This window comes from Thermobia domestica, chromosome 7, assembly GCF_964235325.1.
Source record: "Thermobia domestica chromosome 7, izTheDome1.hap1.1, whole genome shotgun sequence".
NCBI classification, from domain to species: Eukaryota; Metazoa; Arthropoda; class Insecta; order Zygentoma; family Lepismatidae; genus Thermobia; species Thermobia domestica.
Window position 1 is genome coordinate 21,608,440 of NC_137460.1, and position 14,162 is coordinate 21,622,601.

General features: G+C 38.0%; 1 protein-coding gene across 1 annotated transcript in view; it reads right to left on the reverse strand.

Annotated features, from left to right (window-relative positions):
* Positions 1–244: 244 nt before the first annotated feature.
* Positions 245–14,162, reverse strand: part of hyx (cell division cycle 73 hyrax) — a 66,371-nt gene continuing 52,453 nt past the window's right edge. The window contains exons 7-10 of the mRNA XM_081764196.1: positions 12,522–12,640; positions 10,099–10,328; positions 5,133–5,274; positions 245–579 (exon numbers count right to left, since the gene is read on the reverse strand). Of these exons, the coding sequence (XP_081620322.1) occupies positions 543–579; positions 5,133–5,274; positions 10,099–10,328; positions 12,522–12,640 (528 nt within the window). The 3' untranslated portion in view covers positions 245–542. The remainder of the gene's footprint in view (positions 580–5,132; positions 5,275–10,098; positions 10,329–12,521; positions 12,641–14,162) is intronic.

Sequence of the window (14,162 nt, forward strand, 5' to 3'; positions counted from 1 at the left end):
AAACCCATATCTTGAATAATTTTAATCATATAAACTTAAAAAAAAAAAAAAATACATGAAAGCTTTGTAAAATGATCAATAAAAAAGTACTTTTTTTTTGGAAAATACATGTATTTTCAAATAAAATATAATACATGATTTGAAATGACGAAACTGACAATATTCTACTATGCGATTACGTAGTAGGCATAATATTATTACAAAACATCTCGACGGGATAATCTACTTACTGTATGTATTACAATAATATTTACAACATTCGTGAGCTGTGAAATGGCGCCAATTATGCTATCCTTCAGATTGCGTGAAGTAGTGTTTCATTTTTTCTTTAAATTTCAAAAACAAAAAAATACTGTCTTTCTGTACAAAGACGATGACTACGTTACAGTCAGCATATTGTATCTACTTCACCCATTTTCTGTTTCATTCAGATAAATGGAATACAGGGGAAGCAACATCTTACTTTCATTATATTCTTATTACTTCTTAAGTTCATTGAGAAAACTAATTTACATCAGTCCAACTGCAGCCGAACATCCCCATTAGAATCTTAAATGAGGTTTGTTCTTGATCATGTGTCTGAAAAGAAGGGGGAAAAGGAAACCATTAATTCATATCACTTTCATATGAAACCAAGCTTAAATACAATACTAAATTAACAGCAAATGTAGACATATAAAATTATTTAGTTCGTTCAATAATGATTGGCACTCCCCCCTATAACTGGTGCCAAGTAGCAATTTGAAATGTTTGTTGATATATGCATTAAGATAGACTACAGTACTATCAAACCCCAGTAAATGGTTTTGTTTCTTTCAGTAGGTAGCACATTTTATCAGCATTTGCTCCAACTTGCGAGGGCGCTGGTGGACAGCGAAAAGACAGCATGGAAGCCGACACACATGGGCAACGGTGGACAGTATGGTTTTTCTGGAGGGAAGGAGTGAATACTTCAGACACCCACAACATAGTATAAGCCTATGTGGGGACACAGCACCAAGTCGCAGATCCGTGTTTCGTTGGGTATCCGAATACAAAGAAGGCAAAGACAGTGCTGTAAAAAACAAAAGCACTGGGCGTCCTGCAACTGCACGCAGACCAAGCAATGCCGCGCGAGTGAATGATTTAATAATGGAGCACAGGAGAATCACGTTTAATGAACTAGAGAAAGAAATAGGTCTATCACGGGGTTCCCTCTACACTATCATTCATAAAGATTTGAAGCTGCACAAGGTGTGTGCACAATGGGTGCCTCATGACCTCACCGTTGCACAGAAACAAAAGCGTGTGGAGATTTGCCAGCAGTTGATGCAACAGTACAGTGAAAATCCGACCGACGAAACTTGGTTCCTCTACGAGACTCCAGAAAAGAAACACCAGTCCATGGAATGGAGGCATACTGGAAGCTCTCGTCCCAAGAAGGCACGGATGGGACTATTCGTGCGGAAACAAATGGCGACCGTTTTCAGGGATCAGGAAGGGATACTGCTGGTGGATTGGCTCCCTCCCAATACGTTTATCGACAGTGAGAGCTACTGCAGTTCATTGCACAGACTCTGCCGACGCATCCAACAACGCCGACAAGGAAAATAGGGCCGTGGCGTTCTTCTGCAACACGACAATGCACGGCCACATCTCAATCGCCAGACAATTGCCACAGTGCATGAACTAGGGTTTAGTGTACTGCCGCATCCTCCATATTCGCCGGATCTGGCTCCTAGCGACTATGCTTTATTCGACACAATGAAAGAGGGCATGAGAGGTAAAAAGTTCAACACAAATTATGAACTCCACGCATTTGTCCGCCAGTGGCAGAAAGAGAGCCCCAAATAATGGTTTGCTACACAAATAAGGAAGTTTCCAGAACGGTGGCAAAGGTGCATAGACATTGCCGGGGAATACCTCTAAAATAAACTGTAATCGTTTGTTCAATAAATGATTCCTGTGAAAACAAAAATATTGTAGTGCCAATCATTTCTGAACGCCCCAAGTATTTAAATTATTATTTTTGAATATATATATATATACGTGGGTGGTTCAGAAAATAATACCTTCCAGCCAACTACTTAGCCAATAGTACTACAAACATTCTACACTGTTTATCATTAATGTACTAATGTTTAAGCTATAGAATGTCATTTGCTTCACCTTCCTATCTCTTCTTCCTCCAGAATAATGGAGCAATCCATGGCATCCAGTGGTGACGTCCCATTGAATTTCTGATTGCGGAAGGTTGTACGCCCAGGAACATTCATCGCCGGCGACAAGTGGCGGATTCTCCGTTACGACCCGGAAACGAAGCGTCAGTCGATGGAGTACTCCCACACGTTCCCCTTCGCCACAAACATTCCAAGTTATCCCCTCTGTTAGCAAAGTGTTGTTGACATTCTGCCTCATCTGTCTATAGTTTGCGTCTTGCGCCCTGCGACTTGTGGCTCTTCCCCAAACTTAACGATCACCTTAAGGGCCAAACCTACAGTTGTGACGCGGAGGTGGAAACAGCAGTTCGGCAATAGTGTCGCCAGCAGCCACCACAATTCTTCGCCAACGGCATGAAAAACCTTGTTTCGCGTTGGCGCAAGTGTGTTGCCCGTAATGGGGGACCATGTTGAAAAATGATGCCACCATTTGTAGCTGACATTGCAAGCTTTCCTCTGATACCTGTATCGGTGCTATCTGTCAAACACAAATAAAGGTATCACCTTGGAGGCATTACTTTCTAAATCACCTTCGTATATATATATATTTGGTCTAGGAATTAATTCGTGCGGGTGGACAAGAGATGGCGCAACGAACGGAGCGTCCCACAGTTCCGTGTATCCACACATGTGTTGCAAACCCCTGTCATCGCGTATCGTTCGTAGTATAGGGCAGTGGATTAAAGCGTCAACAACACCAGTTTGTAGTTAAGTGAACATGGCGAAATTTGTGCCTGATAAAGTGTTTTTGCGGGGTGTCCTGCTGCATTACTTTAACATGCAGAAAAGTGCGACTGAAAGTCATCGTATTTTGGTGGAAGTGTATGGTGACCATGCTCTAGCTGAGCGAACGTGTCAGAAGTGGTTTGCACGGTTTAGAAGTGGTGATTTCGGCTTGGCAGACCAAGAGCGAACTGGACAGCCAAAAAAATTTCAAGACGAAGAATTGACAGCATTGCTCGAGCAGGATTCGTGTCAAACGCAGGAACAACTTGCAGCAGCATTAGGCGTTGATCAAACAACAGTCTCCAAACACTTGAAAGCCATGGGAATGATTCAAAAGATGTCACATTGGGTTCCACATGAATTGAAAGACAGAGAAGTTGAAAGACGAAAAACCATTTGCGAATTGCTGCTTCAACGACAGAGCAGAAAGGGGTTTCTGCATCGAATTATTACGGGTGATGAGAAGTGGATCCATTACGAGAACCCTAAACGAAAAAAGGCCTGGGTGAAACCAGGTGAACCAGGTCCATCACAACCAAAACGAGATATTCATTGTGCAAAGGTTATGCTGTGCATATGGTGGGATATGAAAGGTGTGGTGTACTATGAGCTGCTGCAACCGGGTGAAACTATGAATGGAGAACGTTATCGACAATTAATGCGTTTGAAGCAAGCTCTGGCCAGAACACGACCAGAATGGGAGAACAGACATGATAAACTTATTGTTCAACATGATAACGCTCGCCCACATGTCGCAAAACCGGTCAAAACCTATTTAAAAAATGTCGGATGGGAAGTTTTACCCCACCCGCCGTATTCACCAGACGTTGCTCCTTCGGACTACTACTTGTTCGATTGCATGAACAACGATTTGATTGGACAGCGGTTTACTTCTTCAGAAGATATCGAAACATGGGTCTCTGACTGGATCGCTTCCAAGGATGAGGACTTCTTTCGCCACGGAATCCGTACATTGCCTGACAGATGGGCGAAAGTGGTGGCTAGCGATGGACAATATTTTTCTTAAGGTATTTATGTATTTTGTGTTTGTACTACAGCTTCAATGTGTGCGTACCAACCGCACGAATTAATTCCTAGACCAAATATATCAGGACCTTATGCACTATACTGATCTCGCATACCTGTGAATATTTTAAGTCACATCAGAAGGACAAGATACTTAACTATACAAGTGAAATCACTGTACAGAGTTATACACATTATTAAAATAAATGCAATTTCAAAAGACTGCAGAGTATCGATGTAATTTAGTCCAAGTTAGTTCAGTGAGTCAGTGAGGCAACTTACTTTATTGATATGCAAATTAAGTGAATGAAAATACGACTCATTTGAGTTCACTCTGGCTCAACCATTCATACATATACAGAACATACTTTTGATTTCAATAAATCACTTATATTCATATTTCCTGGGTTTGTAATATATGAGGAAAGATCTTGAAAATAGTTTGAGATACGCGGGAACATCACCATGAAGTTCACATAATCTGTAGGGGTTTTGCCTTTAAATTTAATTTTATTATTATTATTATTATTATTATTTAAACCCTTTTCTAATACTTGCTTTAAACCAGCGAACGCTGCTTTTAAAATCTTTTCGTATGCAACGAAAAATATATGAAATAAATAAGCATAGAAGTCCAATTCAACGCAATTTTATTAATGCACTAATTTTTATTATTATTCAATACATTATTTAAGCTTACAGTACGTGAGGATCCTTATAAAAGTCGACAAACACATCCAAGCATATTACGATTCGCGCAATAGATGGCATAAGCGAATGAATTTCTGCCACCGGAGTCGACGGCGACATTTTTACTGTTTGATCGATTAGTACAGAGAATACTTTGAAAATTCGTTACCATCAACTGTTCGAGGAGTTCATATAATCTGTGATTGAGTTTAGCGTCCATTTCAGCAGCGAAGCTATATGAGACGTGAATATATAGCTTAACGTGGGATTCGAACCATATGAGCTCCTGCCGGGAATCCAACCCGGGTCTCCCACACCAAACACGAAAGGTGCATACACTAACTGCTTAGCCAGAGGGAGCTCTCAACAAGTTCATAATTACGGCCTCTGCTTATCTAAGAACTTGTTCATTTTTCTCATGTATATACTGAACTAGAATACATATTTTAAATCACGAAATGTATGAAACATAGTGTGTCGTAAAATACTTACTTGTCTAGATGTTCCCAGAAGACCATAAGAGCAGCTCTGTCCAGATGCCTTTTGGTTCGAGAGAGATTTATAACAGTCACAGCCCATCGTCCGACGTTAGAATCTAACTTCATTTCATCGTACTTCAAGTGAAACGCACATACTTGAAAAAGAACAAAGAAATATGTAGAACAAAGGAATACCAGAAATAAATAGTTCATATGAAAATCGAAATGAAAGGAACTTTGAAATGATTTTTACTAAAAAATCCTTGTGTCCTGGGAAGACAAATACACTAAGTATATTCATGCGTAATACGTGATACAATACTACTTTAGCATCAAGAAAGTTAAACACCTCTCCATCTTCAAGAAGCTATGTTTACTCTATTTTTGAAGTAAGGATTAAATTTATTTATTTCTCTTGAGAAAACCAACTCCGAGGAAATGAAAGAACTCACTATATATGACCAGTCTAAAAACGAAGTTCATCACAATGATAAAGCTACCAGGGAGCAACATAACCGTATGGAAAAGCACTTTTGTCCCCGAGATACAAGGTAAGGTCTTAAAATCTCTTTTAAGTATTCAACAGGTATCTTATAGCTACCATTTGTAAACATACTTACATAATCATAATGAACAAAAACACAGAGGAAACAACGATTGTGTAGAAATAAGTGATGAAAAACAATACTAGAGACGAAAATTTGGTCATGGTCAATGTTAGTCGTATTCAATATAATCCACTGCCCTATACGAGACGTTAAAAAAAATGTTATAAAATCTGTATTACTCATTTCACAACATTTTAAGTACTAGTCCCCTCTACTGGCAATACACAATTACCAACTTTTATTATTATTATTATTATTATTATTATTATAAGCCTCCTGGAACACACTTTCTCGGATGGTGAGAAGTCTCTTGATGTCCTGGAACTCCTCTATGATTTGAAAATGACGTGCTTTCAAAGTGATTTTAAGTTCGGGAAACAGGAAAAAAAAGCCCGCTGGGGCTAGGTTCGAAGAATAGGATGAAGGGGGCACAACGGCAGTTTGAAGTTTTGCCAGGTAATTGCGGATGAGGAGGGAAGCGTGAGTAGGCGCATTGGCACGGTGTACCATCCAAGTCTGGTTCTTCCACAATTCAGGCCTCTTCCTAAGCATAACATCCCTCAATCGCGCTAAAATGTCCTAGTACAATTTGTTTGATTACCATCTGACCAAGTGATAAGATAATGCCTTTCCAATCAAAAACCACAACCATCATCATCTTGATCTTTGACCGACTTTTTTTTTTTTTTGTGAGGGAAGGGGGGGGATGAAGAGACCCTGAATGAATTGAAAAGCAACTCAAATATGTAAATGTTTTGCCAAGTTTGAAGCAAAATTTCACACACACATGTTGTTCTTCACGCTTCTGCATTGTCAGTATATCATTAATCCGACGAACAGCTAATGCACGTGCTCGGTAACTAATGGTCAGAGCGAAACGAAACAAATGGTAATTTGTTGTCTAAATCTGCCGCTAGATGCATTCAGTAGCCGCAGCGCGCTCCCTCTGCGGTTAGCGCGCTATTTCAAAAGTTCTGTTTCTTTTTGAACATACACCGTATATTGGGGAAACCTAACTTCTCTATTTATATGCACCATCATTGTTACTCCTATCTGCCCAAATTCCCTAATTATTTGAAAATATAGATCATTAGAACTCTTATCTTTTCCCGTCACTCACTGATAAGAATCCATATATTGTTTCCATTATATCAACTGTGAGCCCGAATTAAACCGCCTGCAACCTTCTTCCTTATCCTCTCTCCTTTCTATTTGTCACATGCGAGTAATAGTCACAAGAACAATTAAATCAATATCACAAGTAGTATGAGGGTTATCGTTAAGAGTATGTGTCACACAATTAGGAGAAAACAAGTAACAATATATACAAAATCTGCTACTAAACACTATTTTATGTATACATAGTAGATGCATAATCAATCTGTATCAACAGAATACAAGCCATCAATAGTATGACAACGAACGATATATTTTTAGCGCCTCAAAAAACCCCTTTTTCAGGGTTTTCTCAAAAACTGCTCATTAGAATTTACTCTGAGGTATGTCATTCTCTTCAGCTCGATGTGATGTATTAATTGGTATAGTTCTGATATTTGGATTTTTCTTCGTTATGCGTTAACGTCCTGTAGAACTACTGTGGCACCTGTTTTGAATGAAATCCCACGCTATTTCGCAATCGATAAGTTTCTGCCTAACATACGTTCCATTAAACTTTAACAATAAAACCTATGTATAGTACTAACCACGGTATTCTACAGTTCGATAATTATTTCAGCAGTTGAATATTGTATACTCTAGTATGGTATTACGAGGAGTGATCAGAAAGTAATGTTACAAAGCCTGCAGTGAAACGTGTATATATTGTTTCATACAGCCAACAGGCAGTACACACACTAAGTTATTTTTCGAGACATAGTCTCCATATTGGCTAAGATACTTGTCGCATTGTGGGATCAGTTTGAAGATTTCTTCCTTGCGTGTTCAGATACATTGTCACGAAGTGCTTCACTTTATCGTCTGAAGTGAAACGACGGCCTCCTAGGTGTACCTTCAAGTGCGGAAACAGGTGAAAGTCGCTTGCAGCCAGGTCCGGAATGTAGGAGGGTGGACCATGATGTGCTCACACAAACTGTGTTCAAGTCTGTTGATGCCGTGCTCGGTCGGCCACTGTGCTCCTCGTCGGTGAAGTTTTCCCTATCAGCTACCAATGAATTTTAGCCGCGGTTACACGTTTCGCGCACAGAAACAGAATAACTGGTGGACTTCTTCGCGAGACCAGTTTTCCAAAGGAGTCGCTATTTGTATTTACATACAACTAGCGCCCTAGATAGTCTGAAACCCTTCACAGTTGCCAACTCCATGTATTAAAATTACCTCAGGGGGTCGCGATGGCTCAGTGGTAGAGCGTTCACCTCTGGTGCTTGGCTTCCCGGGTTCGATCCCAGTCCCCGCCAAGTAAACTGTGGTGGTGGATAAACACCGTGTGCGTGAGTTTCATTGGGGTTCTCCCGTTTCCTCCCACTTTCTTCATTCCACCATTTCATTCATTTCTCATAATCACCGTCTCCTTTAGCCTAGCCGGCATAACTGTGGGACGTAAAGCTTAAAGATTTTATTTATAAAATTACCTCAGACTCTTCATTTCTCTCTAACAGACGGAACTCCAGAAACATCAGCCTTGTAACCTTAGTTTCTGAACCTCCCTCGTATAACCCTATAGTTAATCATCTCCATACTTTGTATTTACTATGCTTGCTTATCAATTATTATTATTATTATTATTATTATTATTGGTGTTGTTGTTTAACAAATACACCACATACATATCTAAGAATTTAAACTTGCAACGTCACGGCGACTTTTTTTTCCAAAGAAAAATTCTCATCCAAAATGTGTTTACGGGTATGTAAATGCAGTATCACTTTTACTACTAATTTATGGATGCTATTTTGATGTTCACTATGCATTGCTAATGCTCGTGTACTATTTTGAACGTTAATTACTAAGATATCTAAGCACTAGTGTTTTCATTAAACTTCGTAAATTATACTACTAGCAGATTATAAACTATTTGCCTTCTAAAGTACAAAATGTAAATTTCCGTATGGAGTAATGTTCGTCAATTCTTCCAACTCTTGTTTCACTTAATGTCATGTTAACTTTGACTTTCCTTCACGATGTCGCGAAGCAATTCATCTTATAATGTGTTATGTGCGATAAATTCCAAGTTTAAAGTTTGATCTTAGAGAATGAAATTCTAACACAGATACTACCACCACTGACTATTGCAGAAGAACATTAGTACTTGCTACGCACAGGGTCGGATCAAGGATTTTCTTACGGGGGAGTGCACCATAAATACCAAAATAACCAGTCTCTTTGAAACTCTTCAAAGTGACATATGACAATATTATTTACACCTAAATGGGGGGGGGGGGGGTTAAAGAGGGTTGCAAGTGATATGTAAGAAAAATTGTTCTCTCTTCCTGGCTTCTGTTTTCTTCCCTACTTGACAAATGTTATATAGCTTGGTGAAACCTTTTCCTTCAACCTTCAGAAAATCAACTTAAAACTATTGCTTTTGCAAAACCCCTCTTTCTTTTACGCCCCAAACGGAAACATGACGGGAAAAAGTTTCGGAAAATGTTACTATTTTCAGTGCTAGCTTCCCATTTTAGATAATGTACATTTACAACGAAGAAAGGGGGTACACGTGCACCCCCTCTAAATCCGGCCCTGGCTACGCATATTTCATATCAATTGCTACGTATAATATAAAAAAACCATGTCAATCAAAGGCATTTCCTGTAAGTGTGGAACGTAAATAATGAGGAATAAGAATTAATCTACTTCTGAATAACGTTCTGAAATCACAGATTGAATGCAATGTGTACTTATAAAATCAATAAAGAACGAACGATCTTTTTCGCAACAGGAAAGCTTATTAGTTTTATACTTTCTTAGTGTGGATCAATAATTCTTTAAAGACTGACTACACTCATACTCCCATCTTATTTCTGGATGTTAAGAACCAACATCTATTGAGTAACAATTACTCGTGAATGCGCTATGAGTTAGCAATTGCACTCCAAGAAACTTCATTCTATCGTAATTAAAGCATAAAGACTTGGCAGGAACTATGAAATATTTGTCACCAGTGATAAGCATGCTTGCAAAAATAAATATTGTCAGTGTATGTGAAAAATAGATTGCAAAATTTAACTTAAACAAAAATAGCAAAGTTATAAACCTTAATTGTGACAAAATTACGTATAACACCCAAGTCAAAAATTACGAGTGCCGTTATCCAAGATAAGTATGACCGCAGATTTGATCCACAAACACAAAGGGAACAAGTAAGGTAAGGTAAATAAAATCGTGGAAAAATGAAAGAAAAACATCAATACTTACTCTTTGAGAATATATCTACAGGGTTACCGTCCCAAGGCCATCCTTTGAACTGCCACGCTGGCCCCATAACGAATACTGCAACGACTCTATCCCAATCGGCATTAGTTAATTTCAAAGGATTGTCGATAACTCTATAGGGTACGGTCAAGGCACCCTCTTTACGTCGCTGAAGAAGTATTTCGTTCTCCCTCTTCGCGCCTTGAGTTTTTTTCTCCTCAGTACTTACAAACCTACAAAACAATTGTTGATACTTGATAAATGTGTTAACAACACTTTGATTAAACGTTGAATACAATTATGGCAGTTACAAACTAAATATGATCTTGGATGATACGGTATAAACATCAGATTTGGAATAGCTATGTTATTTAATAGGATGCATATTCATTATTTGTTAAAACTGTACTTGCCCAGAAACACCAAATCTATAACTGAACTGTCAACTTTTTGGCAAGAAAATGTATTACAAGCTTCAGCACAGATCCTTTCAGAAAACTAACGTTGCTTGTAGAGTTTTAACGTCAGTATAGCACATGATTTTTCTTTGCTATGATTAAGACTCGCATGATTTCCAAGGATTCTATCGTCGGAACAAGCTACCAAGGCCTTAAAATTCTAATGGGACAAGATCATGTGCAAAGCTTATTAGTTTTATATTTTCTTAGTGTGGATCAAATAATTCTTTAAAGACTGACTACACTCATACTCCCATCAGATTAAAAAGTTGTCGGACTGAATTTGTATAATAAATGTTCTATGTACCTAATAAGAAACAGTATGTAAGTAAACGTTTTCCACAATCTGAAGGTTATAGTGTGTGAGAACGGGAAAGCTGAAGGCACAGATTTAAAATCTGTTGGCTGATTCAAGTTTGATAATTCAAGGCACAGTTTTAAGTTTTCTCAGCATATGTTCTAATGAACTAATGGAACAGTGTTTTAAATTTGTAATTCAGAAGAAAGCAAGGTTCTCTAGGAAGAGATTAAGTTTCGTCATTTTTTTTTCGACCAATTTAATTTACTAGTGAATGGAATGAATGAAGTCGGTGAAACTAAAATTACTCCAAAACAATGTTTCACTAACCGAATGACTGAAAACCATAACGATATAATTAACACTAGAAGACGAAGAGATCTAAGCAGAATAATGATATTTCCTAGAGATATAGTTGTTTATAATCGCACTTTTCTTAAGACACTTACGGGATCAACCAACTTTAAACTTGTTTTGCTCGGAAGCAAGATTTCTGTACTTATATGTTATGGTTTTAAAACATTCATTTATCAGTCCCCGGTTTCATATGATGACGGTTAATGCATAAAAAAAGAGGAATCTTAAAGGATCTGTGTTGAGGATGGTAACCAATTTTTGCCGAAACGCTCATCCTGTTGAAATATTTTTGGTTGTATTTATCCAAAAACACCCAGATTTAGTAAGTACATGGAAATTCTCTGTGACCGTAATACTGCAAATGATGGATACGTAAAAATTTCAAGTAACACTTTCGACAAAGTGGACACTTTTAAATATCTAGGATCAACATCAACAGACCAAAACTATATTCACGAAGAAATTAAATGTCGAGGAAAGCAGGGAATTCGTGTTATTATTCAGTTCAAACTCTCTTTATCTTCACATCGAAGAATTTGAAGCTTAAAATATATCAAATTATAATTATGCCTGTTGTGATGTGTGGCTGCGAAGCATGGTTGCTTGCCTTGAGGTAAGAACGCAGACTGAAAGTATTTGAAAATAAAATCCTGAGGCGAATATTCAGACCTAAGACGGACGGACGGAATAGGGAATGGCGAAAACTTCATAATTTATACTATTGACCTAATTCTGTTAGGCCATTAAGTCTAGGAGGCTCACATGGACAGGTTTTGTAGTCAGACTTGATGAAAGTAGAAACTAGAAACGCTACAATTAAAATTGTAACTGGAAACCCAATCGGAAACAAGAGATCATTAGAAAGTCCTAAGCGCAGATGGGAGGATTTAATATGAAACTCCAAGCAATAAGAATAGAAAGTACAAATGGATCAAGTTCGCTAGCGGAGAGATTTTCAATGGAGAGATTTTGAGAGTGCGGCACTAAACCTGAGAGTTCCATAAGCCATAGAGTTAGTTCACAGTTTTAATAAATTAAAGCATTACACTTCTTTCAAATAAGAACTAGTATTCTTCACTGTAAATTTTCTATATGTAACTCTCTTCAGGAATTAGAATAACAGTTAGCAACAAATATGCCAGCCACATTTAAAGCCATTATCCCAACATTTGTCTGTTGAAAGAAGAAAATCATCTTACGAAAAAAAAAAAAAAAAAAAAAAAAAAAGTCGGGATAGTTGGCCATTTGATTAAAACGTAGGACCAACAACTACGAATCAAGAAAACAAAAATCATTTATTTTTTTATACATACCTTAAGTCCTGCAAGATATCCTTAGCATTGTACATGGTAATTAACGAGGTAGTGGCTGACGGTATGACAATGATTGGCGTCCTGGATGGACGCTTGCCTTGTGGGGTATTTGTTCGAGCCTGGAAAAATAAAACAATTACACATATATTAGTTACCATTTGTGCAGAGATTACGCAAATAAAGCAATGACAATACGTAGAAAGCTAACTAAATTATCGCTCGACATCTCAATTGCCTTCTAAATGTTGCCGAATGAGATCTGCAGTTGCACGGATATTGAAACGAGGAAAATATTTCGTAAGACGATGGATGTATGTTCACTGTAGTATGTTTGGATAAGCGAAACGTACGTATATTTTGATTATAATCCAATATGTTCCCCATTATGCTTCTTCCAAACCACTGATGGACAAATGGCGGCCAGCATGATCATCGTAATATAACATGGTGGTCGTAGCGTTTTACATGTGATTAGCATCTTGAAATTAGGACACTTAAATCACAGTGTACAAATGGAAAAACTAAGATGTGTATATATAAGAAGTTGCACAAATATGCAAAATGTAACTGATTTTCTGTAAGATGTCATGTTTCATTGACAGCAATGATGGCCAAAGTAAGATCAGAGATGGTACTTTTACAGTCTAGGCTTGCACATGCTGAGGCCCACTAGCCTCAACGAAACTCATGCTCACACTTGCTGGTCCTCGCACTCACTAGTCTCATACACGTTCCTGTTTGCTCGGATTCAGGGTCTGATTCACTATCAACTTATAGGGTTCGCGTTCAATTACCGAGCCGAACTCACCAGCTTGCACATCTCTACGTTTCACTTAAGGCTATACCGATACTAAAGAGGCCGATTCCGATACTTCTGGATACATTTCTTACATATTATCAGGAATTTTCAGAATAATGAAATGGTCAACATTGTAATAGGGTATATTAGATATAGGCCAAAATTTGACATACAAAGACAAAAAACAATTTCATATTAGGTTCCTTTAAATTTAATCCAGCTCACACAAAATGAACTAAAAAGCAGCAAATACTTATATAGTGTAAACTTAATTCTAAGAGTCAGTGATTAATATTTAGAGTGACAATGTACTTTGATAGTTACATTGTATTTACTAGTCTGTATTACGTACATATAATGCAAACGGATCCTACCGTTACGAATTTTTATTGTTTACAAAATTATGCGTGCTGAACCAGATGTTGCTGTGTATACCATAAAAAAATAAGAGGGTTATTTAAGCGAAGTCGAAAACGATAAAACTTGTATTAACTTTAGAACTAACTGTTTTCAACCAGCAAGTAGGAGAAAATAATGACAAAGCGACCGTCTTGTGTGTTTTTTCCATAGCATTTTTTTCTGAATCGAAACCTCTGTCTCGTTTGGGATTCAAATTACGGGTCTGCTATCCTGACCATAGGCGCCCGAAGGGGGAGGGCGGGGTGGAACCCTTCTGGCTCACGAAAATGTACACGTAATACCGTGAACCACGTATATAAAATACCCGACTAATATAGCAACCATGGAATGCTGCTCCCCAGAAAATTTTCTTCGGGCGACCATGATCCTGACTAAGGACATTTGGTTATTTTGGCATCGAGAGATTAAAAATATCAGTTGGG